This window comes from Oreochromis aureus, linkage group 10 (assembly GCF_013358895.1).
Source record: "Oreochromis aureus strain Israel breed Guangdong linkage group 10, ZZ_aureus, whole genome shotgun sequence".
NCBI classification, from domain to species: domain Eukaryota; kingdom Metazoa; phylum Chordata; class Actinopteri; order Cichliformes; family Cichlidae; genus Oreochromis; species Oreochromis aureus.
Genome location: NC_052951.1, coordinates 30,704,051 through 30,727,871, shown reverse-complemented (window position 1 = coordinate 30,727,871; position 23,821 = coordinate 30,704,051). Strand labels below are relative to the sequence as shown.

The following is a 23,821-nucleotide window of genomic DNA, read 5'->3' as shown; positions in this document are numbered from 1 at the left end:
ACTAAAAATCCTTGAATAATAATATTTTATTATCAAACGTCTTTGAAGTTAAACACTAAACATTCCTTGAACATTTGGGATTCAATTACCTGCTTTTACTTTTCATTGCCTCCTGTAAATTCAATTAAATTTTATTTATATGGCTCCAAAACACAAGAACAGTTGCCTCAAGGCAGTTTATATTACAACTGAAAACCTCAGAGTCACACAATCCCAAATGAACAGGCATGTGGCGACAGTGGGAAGGAAAAGCCCCCGTTTGACAGGAAGAAATCACCAGCAGACTCTGGGAGGGGCAGCCATCTGCTGTGACCAGTTGTGGGTGAGGGGAGCGAGACAGGACAAAAAAAAATTAAAAAACTCATCAAAAATCATAAGGTGGGAGTGAGTTCACTTCAAAATCCACATTTTGAAACACGTTTTTCCTCACATAATCTAAAGTTTGTGTATGCTAGCTTATCGATTTTGGTTCTAAACCAGGTCATATGAAAAACTGTGCAACAATAAAAACATCTGGCCGAATCTCAGATTTGTACATGGTGCGTTGATCCACCAGCAAAGGTAATTCTATTTTGTTTTTTATGTTTTATTTTGATTTGCTTAAAGGTTTAGTTTTCACTTCCCCATAAGTTGCTGGCTAGGTTTAAGAAAAGATCAGCTTTTTGTTTATTACATAAATACCTTAGCAGCATTAACATTAACTTTGAAAAAAAGCCATTAAATAGTTCATTTAAATGTAACAGCAAGAGATTCTTTAGAAGCATCCATATGTGACATGTTGCTACTGAGACGTGTCTGAGTAGTGCCATAACTCAGTGCCAAAGGACACTGCATATCTTTGAGATGCCAGTGGGTTTGATAAATTGACAGCACTTGATGACTTGGAAGGACAACTAGCTGTTATTTCAGTCTTTAGCATTTGAGATGCAATCTGCTCTACGTTCCTCTATAGTTTCCATGTTATCATCTCTGCAGGGTGGGAGCCACTGAGTCACACGTCTAAGGAAACTACGGAAAATAATGCTTTGAATGAACTGAGCCGATCTCTAACTGTAAACCTATTACTACACAGCAGTTCATATGTAGATGTGACAGCGATACAAAGGGTTTACCGCGATCCTTCAACGATTTAAAAAACTAAAATGTATGTCTCTATAACTAGAAGTGATGTATAAAACATGTTCTTTTCCTTCACTCATGTCTAAGTTCTCAAACTTTCCCCACCTTTACCCTGTTTAGTCTCATATTAACAGCCAAAGAGAGAGGCAGAGAGAAAGAGTAGTTTGGTGCTGCTGGTCCTGCAGAAAAGTCTGTATTCAAACTTTTGTTGATAGTATTTACTTATGTTTCAAATGAGCTTCTCATTTCCATTCATTTAGTTGTGCTAAAACAAAACCCATTTTCCATCCCGCCTGTTGTCTTTAAGTCTTTCTTTTATTTCTCGCCCTTTTCATAGCCTCCTTTTCTTCTCATGGTCTGTTTTCCTCATTGAAAGCCAAGTAAGCAAATCATCACGGTTGCCTTTATTATTGCTGGAGGATTAAAATGAAGACACACTGTTAAATGTCTCTGTTATGTCAGATAGACAGCTAAAAAGAAAAAGAAACAAAGATGATGCTTTAAAGGAAGGTTTGTTTTTCCTTCAGACAAACACTTCAGACAGAGGTACTTAAAAGCTATTAAAAAAAAAGTAGCAAAAACCTTGTTTTCCTATAAAACGGCAGAAGTTTTAGTAAATCAGTTGTGTTTTTTGAATACCAACAATATTTTAATAGTATCGTAACATAAGTATTGTATCCGTGATTTATCAGAGAGACTTTTGCTCATCTTGTCCTCCTTCTTAGGTGAAGTCAGGTCACCATCTTGTCATAATTTGTTTTTTGTGCCCCCTGCCTCCTCTGCTCTGTCCTCTCATCTTTATTACACCTCCTCTCTCCTGTTGGTCTCCCAGGATTTATAAGCCTCTTCGAATCACTGTACCTTATTCCTCCTTCTGCTCAGCCATCAGTCTTCTGCTCATCTCTCTCGTCATCTCCTTCCTTCACCTTGCTTTACCTTTGTGCATCTCTTTGAATCTTAAAATGGACAAAGCTTCTAAACACCATAAAGATTCATCAGATGAAAGCGTTCTTTCCCTCTCTTTGTGTCTCTGAAGCTGTGGATGTGTGGTGGTCGGATGGAGGACATCCCTTGCTCCAGGGTAGGACACATCTATAGGAAGTATGTCCCCTACAAAGTCCCTGGTGGGATCAGCTTGGCAAAGGTAATTCTTCTCACTATGTGCAGTGGATCAGTGATGGATTTTCTGCATACTGTAAAAGCATAATACACAGGCTCTAACATATATTCTGATACATTTAAGTCATAGGGCAACAATTTATTGTATTCTGTAAACTAGTAGAGAACTAGTCAATAAGATAAAAAGCCTGATCAATTAAAGAAAATCCTTTTTCCATTCCAGGAGCTCTTTTTTTCATTTTTTAAAAGACTAATAATTGTGATTTTTACTGAATTACAATAGTATATGGTAGTAATGCTATACTATAATATCCTAAGGAGTACTAGAAGGAGTATTCAGTCTGGATTATGGTCCATCCCGTCATGTGCTTGCTCACACTCACCACCCCCTACCCTTTAAAAAAATTCTTATTGTTGCCAGTAAGATTTTTAATAAGGAATGAATGATTAACCGTCAATCAGCGTGCTTCAAACAAAAGTAAAGATAAACAGATTTTTGACACACTAGTGTTTTGTTGTATTCACACTCAGGGTTTAAAAGCAATACAGAAACATGATGTTTGGATCTCTGCTAATTATGACTTTATGTGGAAGATGGGATGTTTTTAGTAGATAGGTGCATGTGTAAGTGTGTATTCATAAAAGTACAAATACACACGCACACGCACAAGCACACACACTGTAGCAACATCTGTGCCTCTGAAGTCCACTGAGCAGTGAAGCTGAATTCATCAACTAGCCGTTAAATGAACCTTTAGCTAATTAAGCTCAATTAAATAAGTAAACAGAAACAGAAGCATACATTAACCCTGCATGTAAACACACATGCTATACATTTGCATGCACACACACAGAGTGGTGCAGAATAACAAAGTGCAGGATTTGTATTTTCTGCATCCTCTGCTAAGTACACTACTCTTTCATCTCAGTGTACTTTACAGTCTGCTCAGCATTCACTCATAAAAGACCACCAGGCAAGAGGCAGCAATATGCAGTGTATCCACTATCTACAACTTATAGCCTTTGCAGGTGCTACTGTGAAGAATGAGCTTAAGTTCTTTTGTTATTTTTTTTTCCAGCACCTACACAGAATAGGAAATTGTCTAAAAGCGCTTAATCATCTGAGGTGTAGCCAAACACCATTTATTATGTATGCCTCTGCTCTCAGCCTGAAACATGGCTCGGTATAGCTCAGTGTGCAACTGAAAGTAACTGGCTTTGTTTTGTGTTTCTGAGGAACAGTCTCTAACTTAGCTTCATTGAAATGGTGATGTCCCTGAATCACCTGACCCTTTACATAACTTACATTACTCATAAGTGGACCCTTAAAACGTTTTTATGACCCTCATTATTGATAATGTGTTAGAGGCTCCTATTGTATGAAATTTGAATTGTCTGCTAACACAAAATCTATTTTAAAGAATTAATCCAACCATGTGAAACTCTTTTTAACTTGATTTCAGAATCTAAAACGTGTAGCAGAAGTTTGGATGGACGAATACGCAGAGTATGTGTACCAGCGTCGACCTGAGTATCGGCACCTGTCTGCAGGTGACATGACAGCGCAGAAAGAGCTGAGGACCCGATTAAACTGTAAAAGCTTTAAGTGGTTCATGAATGAAGTGGCCTGGGATCTTCCCAAACACTATCCACCAGTAGAACCTCCTGCTGCTGCTTGGGGAGAGGTAAGAGCTGGATTAGTTCATGAAACTGCTTTCATATATGTAGAGAAATTAAATAAATAGACATTGATTGCATAGAGATACAAACTAAAAAAGAAATTAAAAAAACACATCCGGAAAGGTTTTTGTGTGTACAATGAATATGGAATAGCTAAACTGAATACATCTCTGCAGTCAGATGTCATAATAAAAAATAATAAATAAATAAATTTTTCAAACATCTGTAAATCCAACTTTGTTTCCATTGTGTTTTCATAACTTCAGAGACTATAAAGGCATAGGATATGTTTCATGTTTGATTTTTCATTTAGAAACCCGGACAAGCCCCCATTTGTAACCGGCTGGCTCAAGTAACATGACTCCACACAGTCACCTTCAGCTGCACTGGGTCATACATGTGTAACATGCCTCACTTTTCTGACATCTGCCCCATTTCTCCAATTGATGATGGCTGTTTTAATCCCCCTTTCAATAGCCGGGCATCTGCCTGTAGCCACAAAGGGGATATTTACTAATCACTCACCAATTTTTGTACACAAACTATTTGCTGAAAGTAATTAGCTCAGAGCCTGGATCCTAAATTGTATTCTGCTGCTGTAAATAAATTCAAATATATATATTATATATATATATATTATATAATACTGCTGCGTGTAGGTTCAATAAATCATTTAGTATCAGAAAACAGGCACTTAATGAGCATGTTTCAGTTGTGCTGTAGAGAACAATTTAGAGGCAAGATGAGTAATTACATCAAATCAAGGTGAAAATTATTACAAAATGTATGAAAATTTACTCGGCTTAATGAAACGGTAAAAGTATTTTTCCAGCTTTCTTTTGAAAATATCAGCAGCTTCTAGTTCCCCGTTTATTTTCTGGGAATCATGTTTCATGCCTAAGGCCTCTTTTGCTAACTCAGTTCATGTAAAAAGATTAGAATTAGTGTATTCACAATATTCAGATTCTACTTTTAATGTACCCAAACTGAAGCCACAGAAGTAAAGCTGTTGGAAATATCAATAACTCTAGTTATCCTATCCTATGATCAGCCAAAACCAAAAAGACAGACTTAACCAAATTCTATAATTTCACTATAAAATTGCATCATGAATGTATTATGTGAATGTAACAAGTTCACGAAAAAGTGGCTTAAGGCAGGAAAATAGTTTCTACTGGTTTCAACTTGTGTAATGTTTTGAGGGTTTTTTGAATTACGAATAATGGATTACTGATGGGAATTGTTAAAAAGGTATAAAGGATTGAGCTTACGCGCTGAAGAGAGTTATACCAAAATTCTCAGTGGTATAAAAAAAACCAAGAAACAGTGCGTTATTGCAAACGTATTTCATCACTATTTTTTAGTATTTTTGTCCTCTATTCCAACAAGCTGCACCTCCTATCAGTGCGTGGTTACACTCGTGGAAGGCAAAAAAAAAAAAAATGCCTCTAAGCCTTTACACGTGAAGTGCACAAAAAAAAGATAAAACTGAAAAACTATTTGCTGACTACAGTCAGTGTATGGATTTACTTGTGTAGCACTTAGAGCAGAGATTATACTGTGTATTGTAATCTCAGCATGTTTATGGGCTTCTGGTTTATGTAAGTTTATCATATTTGTATGTGTGCTTTCCAGATACAGAATGTGGGCAGTGGAATGTGTATGGAGGTCAAACACTTTGTGTCAGGGAGTCCCATCCGCCTGGAGAACTGTGTGAAAGGCCGTGGTGAGGTGGGGTGGAGTCACGGACAGGTAAGAGCACCCTCTTAAATGAGCTTGTTGGGTTTTTTAGTTCCTATCCTAAAACCTCTGAGATGATGTGAAAAAAAAGCTGTTTTTTTGTTTCAGGTAGACTATTTTCATTTGTTTTTACCAACAAGGTATATTAAGGAGGAAAAAAAACCTCATTCTAACTTTTGCAAAGTGATATGCTTACCTGTGGTGACTAAACGTGTACAGTCATCACATCCATAAACATTTGCAGGCTGTATGCACGTTTTTGGATGACAAAACATTTTTTTGGTAATATCAAAAGTTAAATAAAAATAAAAACCAGATTTAATTCCAAATGTTGAACTTGGATTTGGTAGCAGATCATGGGAAATGAACTCTTAATGGGTGACACAGCAAAAACTTTAGTAATGAAAGGAGGTGTATCGTATGTGTACTGTGGATCTCAATTGATTAAGTCCACTGTGGTTTTTTACAGCATCACTACTAAAAAAACTGTATCATCATTCAAAACTTATGGACCTGAGTGTAAATGTAAACTCCAACTCTTTGGGGTATGACTACTGATTGAACAACGGTGTGGACAAACTACCGTATAGATCAAATATAGCCAAAATGCATATTTTATTGGCTTTACTATCGGTACAACATGTAACACTGCAACACTATCATAATAACCCCAATTTGAACAAGAAAATCAATCTGACAGAAAAAAAGGTAGAAATTTTACGAAAACAGACAAAGGAAGGACAGTCAGATGCTGTTACAGCTCAGATGTGCTCCCTGCAGGTGTTAACATTTGGCTGGAGGGAGGATATCCGGGTGGGTGACCCCATGCATACAAGGAAGCTGTGCTTTGATGCCGTCTCCCACAGCAGCCCGGTCACCCTGTATGACTGTCACGGCATGAAGGGAAACCAGCTGTGGCGGTACAGAGAGGTATGATGAACAGAAATAGAGACTGAAATTCTAGAGTTCACTGCTTGTAGAAAATGAGTGTATTTACTAATTCATCCTATTCAATGCTCTCCAACTGTCTTGGCTTTAAGAATTTTTTTTTAAGTCACTAAAGTAAAAATAAATAAATACATAAAAATTGAAATGTCAAGTATTTCAGTGTGTGTGTGTGTGTGTGTGTAAAAAGGTCGATAGATACCTTAAATTTTGCAATAGCAAAGTGTAACATCCTGCTGGCAGTAATGCATACATATGCTATTTACAACAGGTTTAATTGTTGTGGAGAATAAGGCTTTAGTTATGCTATTGCTGTAAAATTTGTATTAACCAGTGAGTGTTGGATTTTTCCCTGTCTACAAATTCTATAAAGAATGAAATAAATGTCATGCGAAAAAGTTAGCTTCCTGTATAATATGTATATGTTTATCTTTCCTCCAGGATAAGAGTCTGTATCATCCTGTCAGTAACAGCTGTATTGATAGCAGTCCGATTGAGCGGCGAGTCTTCATGAACACGTGTGACCCTGCCTCTCTCAGCCAGCAGTGGTTGTTTGAAAGAACCAATGCCACTGTGCTGGAGCACTTCAACCAGGGCACCAACTGAACTTAATGAACAGTGAGATGACACGTCTTCCAAAAAGAACGATCATGACTCAATGGTCATCTTTGTTCAAGTAAGTCTTTTTTAGGGAAGAGACGTTTGAATTTTTTTTGAAATGGACAAATTACCAATTACTTTGCTTTGTAATTTGTTGGACTCTTACTCTAGTGTCCTGAAGCCTCATGGAATCATTGGTAGCACATTTTAGAGTTTGATTTTATGTTAAAAGTGGGCCTTGCCGGGCTGGCAAACATAAAACACCATACAGGGTTGCATGTGTTGCTCCCAGTACTTATGTTTGCAGTCAGCATAACCAGTGTAAGGCAACAGGGTCAAGGCTCACTACAGAAGGAAAACATGCCCTTAAATCATAAAGCCCTAGTCACACAGGACTTGCAGCACCTGGGCAACCGTCAGTCAGTAAGGAACCTGTGTTCCCCAACCAGTTTGCAAGTGGTTGCTGGCATTCACTAGTTGAAATTGGTTCCAAAAAGATATACAGTGCTGCACCGAAAATCTCCTCGCTATTGCTTTGTTCTCTAGCATAATACTGGTGTCTCATGTACTTTGCATGGAAGATGCAGAAAATTTCACGGTTAAACTGTAAAGTGTGCGAAGCCATTCACACTAAAAGTAAAAATTGTGACTTTTGACTTTGTGGCCTGTTCATTAATGCTATGATTGATTTTAAAGAAGTTTACTCCTTTAAAAAAATATTTAAATTTCATTTCGCCCAATGTGATGAACATTTACTGATGTAACTTCAATAATATTTAACAACGATGGAGAAACTAGACATGAAACCACCATTACAGTTATCATTAATGTTTTGCTAGTTTCTTTAAACTTCCTTGAGGATTACCAGTAAGCCTCTTAAATAGTGCTATAATGGTCTCAGAATTTATGCAACCTATATATCCTCCCTTTGTTTCAATGTTGTCAAGGTTCGAATGAAAGCTACACGTGAATAAGATGCAGCTTTCCAGACATACCCTGTGGTACAGTGATCTAGTGCAGTCCCTGAGAGCTGAAGAGCTGGTGGGACCACAAGCAGTGACATCCAGAATCCAATCATGAAGCGCAAGCTTGTCGTGGGAAAGGAGATAAAAGAAGGACATGCTTGCCTGAGCAACAGCACCTGAAACACTCAGTCAGTGCAAAGACACAGTTCTTTTTAAAATGCCTATTATAAAATATGTGATTTTACTAACTGTATTCTGTTTACCATCAGGATGGGAGAATGATGGTGAGACCTGACTGCCTTGTGGAATCCCCGAAAACGTGGAGCTTTTAAAGACTGAAGACTTGGACCTCAAGAATGTATAGGAGGGAAAAATTTCCAAGGAAACACCTTCATTAGGCTGCAGTAAAAATACTGATAATATTGCCGATACTGCAGGATTTAATGGATGAGCTATCCAGTTTTTATTTCAGTTATTTATATGTTTTGGTCAATGCCATCTTTTTTTTCCACACAACTTGAGAAAATGAGGAGGGACAAAATCCTGCACAGTGTGTAGATTTACTAAAAATATACTTTTTTCAAAGGCACAAAGATTTTTAAAGTGAACTTTTTTGTATAATGTTATAAACCAACTAAATATTAAGTGAACTTCATTTCAAGATGTATTTTGTGTTGTCTGGTAAATTACAGGTAACTACTTCTTTTTTAAAATTATATTTTCAATAAATGTTCTGCTATGCTAAACTACTACTGAGGCAAAGTTAAGCAGTTTTCTCATATATATTGATTAACAGTTGTAAATCAAAAGATATTTATGCCATTTACAGAAGACACAAGTGAAGCCGCACATTGCTTGTTTGCATGTGTTAGCAATTCTCTGACAGCTAAAGGAATTCTCAGGGTACAGCCCTGTCTCCCAAAAGTTTCATTATCATTTTATTGTTGATTTCTAAACAAAATGCACAAAACCAGTGTGCACTCTTTCAATTCAATTCAATTTTATTTATATAGCGCCAAATCACAACAACAGTTGCCTCATGGCGCTTTATATTGTAAGGTAGACCCTACAATAATACATACAGAGAAAAACCCACAACAATCATATGACCCCCTATGAGCAAGCACTTTGGCGACAGTGGGAAAGAAAAACTCCCTTTTAACAGGAACAAACCTCCGGCAGAACCAGGCTCAGGGAGGGGCGGCCATCTGCTGCAACCGTACAACCGGTCGCACAACCTCATTTTTTCATAAACACATCTACAGATCATTCAGCCTGAGAGGTCCAGAATTAGCAGCACAGTGGTTTACAGCATAAGATTCTGGGTTTGTACCTCTCTGCGTGGAGTTTGCATGATGTCCACATTCTTGCATAGATTTTTTTCCAGGAGCTCAAATCTCTTCAGATCTCTATCATCAAAAAATATGTTATTTTTAGTCGATAGTAAAAACTATCTTCATCTAGGAAACTCTTGCAAACTGGATTCAAAATCTCAGGATTTCAGGACTCCGGTGCACAGCCTGAGATCCTCATGCAAGGACCTGCTGACTGTTTTCACCTCATGCTTAGAGACTAAAAGGGACTCAGCAGTTGTGGAATGACCAGTCGAAGAACTCAAGCATGCTACGTAGTTAGCTTTAAGAAATATTGTTATTTTTTTAAATATTTTTTTCTTAAGTACACAGTATTTTATTACTGACTTTGCACTTGTGTATCGCATGATTCTACTGTAAGTTTTATTACCCTCTGCTCTTTTTATAGTTTATCATCCGTGTTTTTATTGTGTATAAAGCTGTGAAATGGTTTTAATATACATAGTTGTCTTTCTTACTAAACTATTTTTAAAACTTAAATTGGAGTAAAGGTTTCAATTTTGTATTGCTTTTAAAAAAATATTTTACCGTTTCCACTAGTTTAATTTCACATAGTTCAAGTTGAAATAGCCAGTGTTGTAGCCACATTTTAGAGAACAAAGAAATGAAAGACATATATGCTGATTACTACTTTACTTGCAAATGTAACACATGAGAAATTGTATGCTGAGATGAGAAAGCTGTTTAGTTGTATAAGAGTGTCATTTTTAGAAGACAGGCCTGCAGGCAGAATATGTGCGTCAATAAAATGCGCATCAGTCAGTGGTGCCAATAAATGGTATGCAAAACAGGCAGAACAAACAACAGAAATCCATTCATGTAACTGAATAAAAATACAATGAACAGAAGAAAAAAAAAAATCAACTCAACACCAAGTACTGTGTTCAACCTGTTGGACGAATTCAAATACGTCCCAAAGTAATCTGCATACATTGTTACACAAACCATATGACTGAAAGGAACAATCATACTATTGGTATACCGAATCTATGTGGAAAACTAGTCATTTTTAATAGAGAGAATATGTTCCCCGCCACTCTAGAGTAACAGGCAACCTATGGATAACCTATGATCAGGCAGGTCCTTGACTCAGCACCTGTATATGTCTGCAAACATCTTATTGGAAATCTGATAAAACAGAGGTCACACAAACTCATCATCTCTGCTCAGTCTGGGGATAAAACCTGCACAGCAAGCTAACAATTATCTGCAAAGGACAGCAGCTGCTGAGGCCCAAAGTTCATTCGGCACTTTCACTTTTTTATTGACAGAGTGAGTCATCAACCTGAGTGGCAAATCCAATACCTGAGTATGGTTCTCGAGAAATTATTGGCTGTCTAATGCCATCAAGGTCAGACAAACAGTGGAAGCCACTGCAGAAATACCCCTAACCTGGAGATTTTTGCATGCAGTGAGGGTAGAGTAATATTGATGAGATGAAAATGAAACAGAAATGGGAGAATAAGTTAGGATGAATTATTAAACTTCTGGCATTGGCATGTACTTACTCTATCTTATCATGGAGAAAAAACAAAAGTTTTACTTTATGAATACAGTCATGAATACGTATTTGTGCAGCTGTGGAATCGCATAAACAGTACAAGTATGAACAAATTCTTATATTTAGGCAGAAGAGTTGAAGACCCAGCTTCCAATAAACATATCATGGTCATCATTAGACATATGAAATACACATTTTTACACCAATTTAGAGCACACACATACTGTAGAGTCCAGCAGATGAATTCAGCTGTGATTAATCAGGGAAGTTTTATTAATAGTTCATTGAAGATTCTGCTGCTACCAAAAAATATGACAAACATTAGTTTGTATACGGCCAATATTACTCAAAATTACTCAAAAGACAGTTGAGTGGCATTTTTCTTGATAGTTACGAATTGCTTCACAGAAGCCATGTTTTGAATTTTTTTTTTTTTTTTAAAATATCAGATTTGTTAAAAGCATTAAAAAAAACTAAATACTGACCTTTGTTTACGAACCGAGACCCTGGAATAACCAGCGCTCCTCCATGCACCAATCTAAGTAACCACCCAGGCATATGGGAGACTAACAAGTTCTATAAATCAGAACATGGCTATTTAAAGTTTAGTAAGATTTTAAGATCAATACAAAATGGAACAGGCAGCCAGTATAAATTTGCTGATAATGGAGTAATATGTTCATATTTCTCAGTACCAGTTCAAATCCAGGCAGCTGCACTCTGAATTAACAGGAGTCACTGAAGACCTGTGACTGATGCAATAATCAAGGCAAGTATTGTACTACAGGTGGACAATTTCATTTGAGAATTTCTGACATTGAGTACTACTCTGGGATTGTGACTATTTCTGGATGTAATGTCGGACCAGTTTACTTGTCTTTTCTTTAATTGTTTTCTGATAGATTTTCATAGATTCCTTCAAAGTTGTGGGCATTGTTATGTTTTTTTGCTACTCTTCATTTACGTTATAGCATTTCTATTTTGTTTTACAGAGGTACAGTGTTGGGAAGGTTACCTTTAAAATGTATTCCACTACAGATTACAGAATACATGTCCCAACATGTATTTTGTAATGTATTCCATTACATTTCTCAATGAAAGTAACATATTCTGAATACTTTGGATTACTTTATATATTATCATGCTTTTTACAACTACATGAATGTACTATTGCTGTGTAATTTATTACTATTAGTGAAGGTTACTCGCCATACCAATACCAACTAGATGTTTAAATCTTAATATAAAATGAGTAACAGTAGGTGGACATTAGGTAAGGCTGCACTTTTTCCAGCGATCTCATATAGAAAACTATTCCGTGCGTATATAAAACAGGTCCGCGGCTCCGAACCGTAGTAAAGGGACCTCTGATACGTCGGGTTCGTGTCGGGCTCGTGTCGGGGTCGTAGCTGAAAACTAGCTTTACTTTGTTGTCTGGGTCAACTTTGCTAGCAAGAGGCATTGAAAGGCTGCTCCAACTTATTGTTTCAGAGGAAAACAGGAACACAGTGTACAGTCGAGTCTTAATAGCTTACTTACAACTGGGCTACACTGCCCATTCTTCAGGGCTATGCCTGTAAGACTCTGGCTATTGCCTCATTTTGAATAATTTTTTGAATAATAATTTAAAAAAAAAAATTTCTTCACGTCATTATGCGGGCCGCAGGTAGAGGTGACATGGTCCGCGAGATTGAGACACGGGCATTAGAGCCTCTTAATGTGTGTTTTGTTTGGGTTTCCACCGGCGTGGAATTACCAAAAATAGAGAGGGGACAGCCTAACATATGAAACAGGAAAATACCGCCGTGTAATCCCTTTATTTCAACAAAGTAACTGTATTCTGAATACCACCTTTTTAAATGGTAACTGTAACGGAATACAGTTACTCATATTTTGTATTTTAAATACGTAACGCTGGTACATGTATTCCGTTACTCCCCAACACTGCAGAGGTAGTGGTATCATATCTTAGACTGAGTCAGAAGGGATATGTCTTTGAATTTGTCCTTTGTCTTTTTTCAATAATCAAAGTTAAATCTATATTGTTTTGCCATGTAATCATTCTAACCTTTACAAAATAGTGGACAAGCTCTTTGGTTTTGCAGTTCTCGTGCGAAAATAGCATTTGAAATACTTTTATTCCCTTTATTATCTTCAGAGGTGTTTGTAATGTCAACTGAAACATTGACATTACAAACTCTACTCAAATCTAGAAATCATCACAAGCAAATGGCAGATAATCTTCAATATTGTAATCGTTCTTGTAAGTTTACAACTACTTATTCTGGATCTCCAAAAGTTGAATCTGTTCATCTGGACGTAGCGTTTGGTGGGAGAAACGTTTCGTCACTCATCCAAGTGACTTCTTCAGTCTCAGCTGACTGCAGGTTTCCCCAAACCTTATAAACAGTACATTTGCATAATGACTGAAACCAGCCCACTGAAGGAACAATGGGCTGTGAGGTCAGTTCCTTAATCATAATTATGCAAATTCCCATGACCATTGATCAACAATCACTGACCAAAACCCACTGATCAAAGAACACTGATCAATGGCCATGAGTACCATTCACAGAGAGTTGGGGAATGGCTGCAATCACAGCATTGTAAGATGGCGAAAGATGTACTCTTAGGCCCCTCCTCGATTCAGAGATGGTCTTTCCTTTTCACATAAATGGCCTCCTTGACTCCGGCGCTCAAACCAGCGTTCCTCCCTGTCCAGGATGTGTACATCCTCATCGTTGAAAGAGTGTCCACTGGCCTGTAGGTGTAAATAAACTGCAGAGTCCTGGCCTGATGAGGTTGCTCTTCTGTGTTGTGCCATCTGCTTCGCTAGAGGTTGTTTGGTTTCCCCGATGTATGAATCCTGGCAATCCTCCTGGCACTTAACAGCGTACACTATGTTACTCTGTTTGTGTCGGGGGACCCGATCCTTGGGGTGGACCAGTTTTTGGCGCAGCGTGTTTTGGGGTTTAAAAGCCACAGAGACCCGGTGTTTAGAAAAATGCGTCTCAACTGTTCCGATACTCCTGACACATATGGGATCACTACAGGTTTCGCCTGGGCAGCGGTTGTCCTTCTCTCCTGGATCGGCTGGAGCTTTCTTTAGGTGCCTTCCCAGCTTTGACAAAAGTCCAGCTGGGATAATCACATTTACTCAGGGCCTTCTTGATGTGCTGTCCTTCTGCCTCCCTGGCCGCTGTGTCAGTGGGGATGGTGTTCGCTCTGTGTTGTAGCGTCCTGATGACACCCAGTTTGTGCTCCAGTGGATGATGAGAGTCAAACCTTAGATACTGATCCGTATCGTGGGTTTACGGTACACGTCAGCTTTTAGGTGTCCCCATTACTGATGGAAATCTCACAGTCTAAGAAGGCTAACCTGCCACTTTTCATATGCTCCCTGGTGAATTTGATGTGTTGGTCCACCGAGTTAATGTGATCCGTGAAATGTAGTACGTCCTGAGATTTGATTTTCACCCAGGTGTCATCCACATATCTGAACCAATGCCTTGGTGGTGTTCCAGGGTAGGATAGCAACGCCCTCTTTTCCACTTCTTCCATGTACAAATTGGCCACGATGGGTGAAACTGGGGAGCCCATGGCACACCCATGTTTCTGCCTGTAGAACTGACCCTTGTATGTGAAGTAGGTGGAATGAAGACACAGTTTCAAAAGCAAACACACTTGGTCGATGCTGAGAGTGGTCCTGCTGCTGAGGTTGGTGTCATCCTGTAATCTCTTACGGACCACCTCCAACGCTTCCGTGACTGGGATGCAAGTGAAGAGAGATGTAACGTCGTACGAGACCATGGTTTCATCTGCCTCCATAATGACATCTCTCACCTTCTCAACAAAATCCAGGGTGTTCTGGATGTGGTGTTCAGAGCTGCCCACCAGCGGGTTGAGGATCGAAGCCAGAAACTTGGAGATGTTATAGGTGACCGAGTTGATCATGCAGACAATTGGTCTTAAAGGTGTACCCTGCTTATGTATTTTCGGTAAACCATACAGACTTGGTGTAGACTCCCCTGGGTACAGCCTGTGGTATGAGGTCACAGCCCATTGTTCCCTCAGTGGGCTGGTTTCAGTCATTATGCAAATGTACTGTTTATAAGGTTTGGGGAAACCTGCAGTCAGCTGAGACTGAAGAAGTGACTTGGATGAGTGACGAAACGTTTCTCCCACAAAACGCTACGTCCAGATGAACAGATTCAACTTTTGGAGATTTACTTTCCTGGATGATTGAGAATGCATCAAGATACTTATTCTGGAGCTATAATGCACTCTTTTGAACCAGTAGCACATTCATCTTCACATTCACCTCTATCATATTATGACCCTGCAAATTGCTCTCACTGCTTTTTGATGATGTGTAATATGAATATTGCACAGCATGAAATGGAAAGATGCAAGCTAGAGACAAACCCTAAGACAAAAATATGATGAAAGAATAAAACCATTTTTCTCCTTTAGAGTCGAGATATATCTTGTCAATCTTGATAATATATTTGCAGAACTAGGTCAGGATGGAAAGCATTTATTTTGATGTGCATTAACCAGGGTAATAAATGTATTAATCACATGTAGGAGATAAAGCTTTTAGAGAGTCTTGAGTGAAACTTGCAATGATCCCTGACGAAATTGCAGTTTTACTCTGTGGGGAAACACTTCCATCTAGTGTGACTGCACTATCCCAAATCTCCTCCTTGCCTATGATTTGCTCCGCGAGGGAGCTGTGGAAAGTGTGACAGACCAGTTCTGCTCATAGCTGAATAATTACAGCTAACTTGCTTCCCCACAGGGCTTTGCTGCTATTAATGGCCCCGCTGTCACACACAAATGGAAAGTCATGACTGTAGTGTCGCAGTGGCACCCTCAGGCCACCAGGGACCTGGTGGCGATGTTTTTGAGCCAAATCCTTCCACAAGCTTGACTGTTTAGAATACAAAAAATGAAAAAGATTGGTTTCATCCTTTAAGCGTTTTTAGGTGATGTGACACCGAATGAAAACAAACTGCTTGTTAATTGCATATTGACAGAGGATCTATTTTCAGCCGGATGTCACAAAGCCAAAACCAAGTTTATTTTATCTGCATGGGTGAATGAAACCCAGAATGTGTCTCTCACCAATAATCATAGAAATGTCTTGCGTGGCTTGGTGAACAATCAAAGGAACAGTCATTGGCAGAAACATTTAAAGTACGACTTTTGATATGATACAGTCAAGATTAGTGTGCAATATTTTTACATCTTCTTCATCATCATCACCTCTTCCAGGCAAAGCTTTTCTTTTTGTTTAGTTTTTTTTCCTCATCTGTCTGTCTGAAGCTCAGTCACTCACTTAAATGCCTGTTGTTATATTTTCATAAACCCCTTCAGCCTGGGTGAGTAAACTGCTGACTGAAGCTGTAGAGTAACAGCTTTTTGACAGCGACAAGCAGAAATTGCACTTTGTTGTACAACAGTCAGTTCCTTGCTGGTTGTTGGCGACACACATGCTGCCGCCACTTCCATCTTTTAACAGATTTAGACAGTATGCTATATATTCTGTTCAGGTTGCCTGAACGCCAGGCAGGTGTCCAAATACAGCTCTCATGTACAGGAGCCAAACTGCCACTAAATGATTCTTCAGCTCAGAGAAAAGATTATAATTTACATAACAGAAACGGTGCATGCTGAATACTACTCACTATGTTTTTTCTCACCTCCTGACAGCAGTCTGAAACTATCACAGTAATAATGCTTGCAAGAGAAATGATCAGAAGCAGAGAGCAAGGGCCAGATTGTTACGGGCGATAACATATAATTCAAGGTACTTGTAATATATTAGTCGTGCAGCATGTTAGAGCACACTATAGCTAAATCTCAAAACACTGTGTGTTCTCATACTGCTCTATCAAATAGCACGTTTCTGTCAGAAATAGCTATGTGTCCTTTGGAGTTGGTTGCATAATGCGCTGGTCACAGTAATATAAGAGGAAGAAAGATAGAAAGTGGATGACTTTGAAAAATGCAGATTTAAAGGTTGGAAGGGCAATGATGGGTACAAGTCACACGTTTGTCAGCAGAGAGTTTTGTACTTTACTTCATGCTGTTTTCATTTGCTTCCTGGTTTTGGTTAAGGAAATATCATGTATGGCCTTAAAATATATCATAAAATATATCCTTTCACATCGTCTAAGAAGCTTGGAAAGAAAAGCGCCTGAACTTCTTTAAGTTGCTTGAAGATGCTTCACCTCTCATCAGAGAAGCTTCTTCAGTTCTAGGGTCAAATGGTGGAGAGTCCCAGATTTAAGCTCTGTGGGAGTGTCCCCCCAAGAGGGACAATGGACCCCCTAATGATCCAGAACTGAATTGAAGAAGCTTGAAGAAGTCCAGACATTTTCTTTCTAAGCTCCTTAGACTACGATGATCTGGATGACTGAGAACCTTCACAGACATATCCTTTCACATCATTAATACTGTTTATTGAAAAATTACCCACAATATGTATAATGTGAGTCCAGTGGGCCTTATACACATGTCTACATGTGAAAAGCTGGCATTTCTGAAATAATCACACAGAACTTCCTGCTGTAAATGCATGGGGTTTCCTCAGTATTAGACACAACACAGGTACTGCGCCTTCACAGAGCATGGTCAAACCATCACTTAATGTAGCAGATCTTCAATGCTAATGTGCTAAAGGAGTGAAAGAGTGTCGTTAGAAAATGCAGGGGTAGGACTGGAACTAGAAACCTCCCGGGCAACCTCCAGTCACTAGGGCAAAATGTGTACTCCCTGACCGGTTGGCGACGTGTGGCTGGAAGTTGCTGGCTGTTACCAGGTGAAACTGGCTCCAGCGGATGCTGCACCAAAAACCACCTTGTTATTTTTTGCTTGCTGCATTTGGTTTGCATGAACGGGAATGACTTATATACAAACACTCGCCATTTGCTCGCTGAACTCTAGTAAAACTTACAAAAGTGTGTTGCAAACTAGAAATGGAGAACATACAACTTCAAAGTACAATTTGGGCCTTACCTTTGCAACCAACACATTTCTGTGAAGGCAAATAGTCTCCTTTTCCAGCTGCACTTTTCACATTTTCACTGCTGCTTGGCGAGTAGTTTACAAGTGTAGGCAGACAACTAAGAGTCATCCATGCAAAGTACTGGTGACCAAAACATTCACAAAGGGCTCAGCACTGTATATCTCCTTGTGACTAATTTCACCAAGTAACTGCCACCAGATTTTAGAAACCATTTGATAACCAGTCTTAGAATACACACTTTTGGCTACACTGATCTGGTCTCTAAGCCTGCATGAATGGGGTTTCAGTGATTGATTTCACAGTGACTGTGTAACGTCGGGTTGTGTTTAGTGGTTGAGAGGAGGCGGCAAAACACTTAGCAGGCTAGTCAAAAGAATACACACTCACGCCGGCATGGGGAATTCCACAGTGTGTTCTTTAATACAGGTTCTCTTCGTCAACCATATAAGCCCGGTTGAACGGCTGCAGCTTAACAAACAGCGCACAGTGTTCGTACAACCCATACGTTGCAAAAGAAAGGTGTGTGGAGAGGTAAAACATAAACCCCGTCCTTCCTCATGCACTAGCGTGCAAGCACATGTCCACACAATCACAGAGAGAGGGCAGTGGCGCATACTGATGACAACATTAGCCCTCGACTTGGGTGTCTTAAAGGGACACCACACCATTGTGACTGTTACAACTGCCAGCAACCTTCAACAACCACTTGCAGTTGCTTGGAAAACACATTTTTGCCTCACAGCAGGTGGCTGCAAGACAGTTGTCAACAACTCTCTAGGTGTGAAGGCCTGAAATATAGTATCACCAGAAGGTCTTCCAATTTTAAATTTCAGGTTGGAAGTCATAACTATGACAAAACACAGGACTGAGATGGTGTCTGTTGTGATGTACAAATCTTGTGCAAGTTTCAAGTATTTGCAAGTAGATTTTCTTTTGCCAAGGCCGCATACGGGAAAGCAACAATGCCTTACATGCCCAGTAGTGATGACAGTAAAGTGCACATTATTTACCACTTTAAACCACTTTAGCCAAACTTATCAAAGAAAAAGCTCCAACTTGGCAGAGTTTGCTGCTGGCTAAAGTCAGTGCTGATTAGTATCAGGTTTGTTCCATGGCACATAATCAGCAGAATACAAGCTGCAGCAGAGAGAAATCCTTGAAATATTTGTGTGTGTGATTGTAGCAGGTTACAGAAGAAGAGAATTTTGACCCAGAACACTTGGCTGCACGCTACAGTACTAATTTTGTCTTTATCCACAGAGCGGCCTTTTCACTGCCTCCTCTGTCCTTGGATGAATGATGAGCAGACAAAGTAGACAACGGCTTAGGATCTTTGGGCAGTAGAATCAGGATTTTCTGCTAGAATATAGTAGTAGTATTTATTGAAAGGACATGATTCTAATAGTTGAACATTATTTCTCCCTCATTCTCATTTTTGTTATCATGTGATAAACCCAGCTAACACAATTGTATGCAGGCAAATAGAACAAGTCAGCAACGCCCACCGCTGCTGTGCCAGAGACAATCAGGCAGCTTGGAGAAGAGAACCAGGGTGAAAGCAGCTGCCAGATAGTAGAGAATCAAAGCCTGTTTCTATTCTCTGTTCCTCTGCAGCGTGCCACAATATGCATGAAGACAGTAGAACAAATAGACTGTGTGTGCAAGCAACTGTTGGGACTCCTAATGGAATGAGAACAAAGGGGAAAAAGGTAGAAGAATTACATGTATGTACTATTTTAAGCTCTTTACATGAAATGTGCATTTTTTGAGTGTTTGGGCAGGTGATGCCATTCATTCAGAACCAGATTACTGCTGCCTACCTCCTTTTTCTTTTGTAGTGTTTCCATTTTTCCATCAATTTAGGCTACGTCCACACTAATGTGTTTTCGTTTGAACACTGAGACGCTGTTCAAACGTCTCAGTGCGCTGCGTTTTTCCAACGCAGCGTTTTGAAAACGCTCTCGAAAACGCATACATTCCAAAACGGAGCTGCCCCGGCGCAGTGTGGACACTCGAAAACGCAGACTTTCTAAAACGATGATGCATTTTAGTCATGTGATGCAGTCATGTGACCAATTAAACAAAGATAGCGGAGTGCATTATACAGCAGTTGTTTTGATTGCTCTCAATTTTGACAGCCCTAAAAAAGATTATTATCAGTTTGTACATGCTCCAGATAGCTTTTCTTCAAATTCTTTAATTCTCACTCGCTTTTGCGCATGCGCAGGACTGGAACGTAAGCTTTTTGGGCCGTTTCAATGTGGACGCGCAACTCTGTGAAAATGACTGAAAACGCTAGTGTGGACGCAGTTTTCAAATGTATCTGGGCTAGTGTGGACGTAGCCTTAGTTTTTTATCTGCTTATCCAACTAGGTTCACTGGGGGTGGGGTGAGGCCTTAAAACGATACTGGGTGAAAATCAGAATATACATTGGATGGCTTCCCAGATAATCTTAGTGCTACCATCCAGGCAACATTTGCTGTTGAGCATCACTTTTACTATTATTTCCATAAGCTCTTTTACATAGCACCACTGCAATGTTTCACCTTGACAACCACTGCTCCAGGAAATATCAGGCAGCTCTTAATTTAGTTTCAGTTTCTTGCCCCACAGAAGGACCTCTGAGGATTTCTCTAGTACTAGTTCTTTAGTAGCATGTCGTGCTCTCCACACACTGGTAGGTCAGGAATTTTAGTTTTAGTTTTAGTAGAAGTAAGCAGTCAACATGCAACTGAAGTGCTGGCTCACTTTTTTTCAAAGGAATAAATTGAATTGTATATATTAACATAACTGAAAATATAATATTGAAGTTTTGCAGGCTGCCAGGGTGATCCATCACATCAAATAAGAATGAATTCATTTTATGGCACCCCTTTCCAGGCCTTTGCTGCAGCTGACTTCACTTGTTTGTTTGTGGGTTTTTCTGCCTTAGTTTTGTCCTCACTGAGTGAAATGCAGCTCGATCAAGCTGAGATCCACTGACTGCCCATCTGCTCTGTGGGGTGCTGTGAAAACACGATTACTGCATTTGTCTGTATGTAAGCAGAAAGTATAGCTCTATAAACTTCTCAGTTCATACAGTTGCTGTTTCTGTCTTCTGTAAAATTACAGTGAAACAAACAGAGATCATGCATACCGATCATAATGCCTCCACTGTGTGTTTTTTTAAGATAAGGTTATATATATTTTGAATCAGGAGCTGTTCCAAGCCTTCTCCATTTCTCTGAGTTCTGTGCAGCGAAAATAATGCTATTCTGGCCTCTCTGTTCTTGAAACTGGTGATTACTGGTTCAGGCCTTGTAGTGAACTCTTGTCCACTTGGCTAATGATATGCTTACCTCCTAGAGAGTGTTCTTCACTTGGCTTGATGTGGTGAAGTGATTTATCTATACCATAGAAAGGGTCTTGTAATCATCCACAGCTGCTGTCTTCTGTAGTTCATTTTTCTCGTTGCTAATCTCACCAGTGTGCTGCTCTTGCAGTGAGAGCTTATTTAGGTCCACAGAAAGAAACTTTAAATGCAAATGCCACACTTGGAACAATCTCCAAACCTTTTGACAACTTAATTCATTAAGTAAATAAAGCATTTAGTTCGGGTTGGATCAGGTGACCCTGAGTCCTCCCTCAGTTACTCTCATTAGGTGTTCCCATGATGCATTGAGTGTTTCTTCTTCAGTCACCTTTTTCACTCGCTATGTGTTTACACATAGTGTTTTCTTTTCTTTATTTCTTTGTCACACTTAATTTTTTTTTAGATAAAACAATTTTAATATTAAACTAAGACAGCCAAGTAAATTCAAAATTCAGTGTTTTAATGATAATTCCACTTATTAAGGGAAAACCATGTCCAAACCTACCTGGCCTTGTGTGAAATTGCCCCCTCTTGTAAAATAATGAGGAACAAAGCCAGACCTAGACAATCTAAAGACACAGCGGAGAAATTGGAAAGAGTTACAAAGCCATTTCAAAGGCTTTGGGACTGCAGTGAACCACGGTGAGAGCCATTATCCACAAATGGAGAAAACCTGGAACAGTGGTGAACCTTCCCAGCAGTGGCCGGCCTACCAGCATTACACCAAAAGCGCATCGATGACTCATCCAGGACCAAAAACAACATCTAACAGAACAACAACTGCAATCCTCGCTTATTTTACATAAGGTCAGTGTTCATGACTCAACACTGGGCAAAAAGAAGGTAAACGCTTATTCATTTTGATGATCACTGAGTCTTTGGGACTGATGAGAAAAAAGTTGAACCGATACATCTGGTATAAAAGAACATCATACCAAGAGTCAAACATGGTGGTGGTAGTGAATTGTCTTGGGCTCCTTTGCTGCTTCTGGACGACTTGCTATAACTGACAGAACTGTGAATTTTGCTCTCTACCAGACAATCCTGAAGGAGAATTTCCAGTTATGAAGTGATGATGAAAGTCTGGACTTTCACTCACCTGAGATGCTTTGGCATGATCTTAAACATGCTCAAAATCCCTCCAATGTGGCTGAATTAAAACAAATCTGTGCATAGAGTAGCAAGGTTTGGGTAATTTTTGTTCCTTTGATTATAAATCATAAATAAATAAATCTTCATCTAGTATTCAAATTTGTGTGATGATCGTAAACAAACAAGTGGGACCAATAAGCAAAAAAGGAAAAGAAATCTGAAATGGTGTAAATACTTTTTCACAGCATGATAATAAATGTCATGTTACCCCAAAGATGAAGTCTCTTAATATGAATAAACAAAACGTTTCCTGAAGTACAAAGCTGTGTCCACTTTATATATTATGGAATACAAAGAACAGTGCGGCTCTGGGGATAGTCTTACATGGCAATGCCTACAAAATAGCATGTTATCACATACTTTACTTTATGTCATTCCTCTCAGTATATTGCAGGAGACATTACGCTCTAAAAACCGTACTGAGACTGACTCCAAGTGCATTGTGGAATGACATCTGCAAAATTAGGCCAATCTTCGAGGAAATAACATGGCATTCTTTATCAAACTGACATATTCACAGAGAAAGGGTGGAGCTAAGTTGGGTGTTAAATCGTGGTTCCAAAAAAAATCACGCTGAAGTGCCCTCTTGAAAGTCAGAATGCTGAAAAGGAAAAACACTTCCTTCTGCACTCCTGAGATAGCCTATCATTTTAATTCCATTTCATCTTGTTTAAAGTAACACCTTATGGCATGCAGTGTGCTCAATCCTCAATTTGAGTCATTTATCCAAATGCTTGAGGGCTTTCTCTGATAGGATGATGACAACCAAAGAAAAATCTGCCCTGCTACATCTCTGCACTCTGATGTTCTCTATGCTCCAGGAGGTATTTTGTGATCAAGTGGTTTAATTTACTCGGTGTACTCATTTATACCCAAACCTGTCTCATCGACTTCCACTTAAATTGGAAGATTTCTGAAATTTCTGCTTCAACAGTCCTCATCTAATTTGCATGATAAAGCATTTTGCAGAAATCAATGACGATAGAGTGAAAATTAGTGTTTTTTTCTCTCCCCACTTTAAGCATCACAATAGCAACCATGCTTCTCTTAAAAATCTTAAAAACAGTCATTTACTGTCTTTATCTCCTTCAAAATGTGACACGCAGCATTTGTGTTGGCCAGACATCTCCTCAGTTCAGGCCCCACATACTTCCTCCCAATTAATTTTGGAATTCACCCTTAAATAACTGCTATGTTTTATCGATCTCGTGAATCTCCGCAGTGACATCTTCACGTTCTGT

General features: G+C 39.1%; 1 protein-coding gene across 1 annotated transcript in view; it reads left to right on the top strand.

The window, feature by feature from the left end:
• Positions 1-8,994, top strand: part of LOC116328502 (polypeptide N-acetylgalactosaminyltransferase 10-like) — a 122,203-nt gene extending 113,209 nt beyond the window's left edge. Inside the window, exons 8-14 of the mRNA XM_039617859.1 lie at positions 2,156-2,263; positions 3,702-3,923; positions 5,554-5,670; positions 6,439-6,588; positions 7,045-7,279; positions 8,151-8,356; positions 8,438-8,994. Coding sequence (XP_039473793.1) covers positions 2,156-2,263; positions 3,702-3,923; positions 5,554-5,670; positions 6,439-6,588; positions 7,045-7,209 — 762 coding nt within the window. The 3' untranslated portion in view covers positions 7,210-7,279; positions 8,151-8,356; positions 8,438-8,994. The remainder of the gene's footprint in view (positions 1-2,155; positions 2,264-3,701; positions 3,924-5,553; positions 5,671-6,438; positions 6,589-7,044; positions 7,280-8,150; positions 8,357-8,437) is intronic.
• The last annotated feature ends 14,827 nt before the right edge of the window (positions 8,995-23,821 follow it).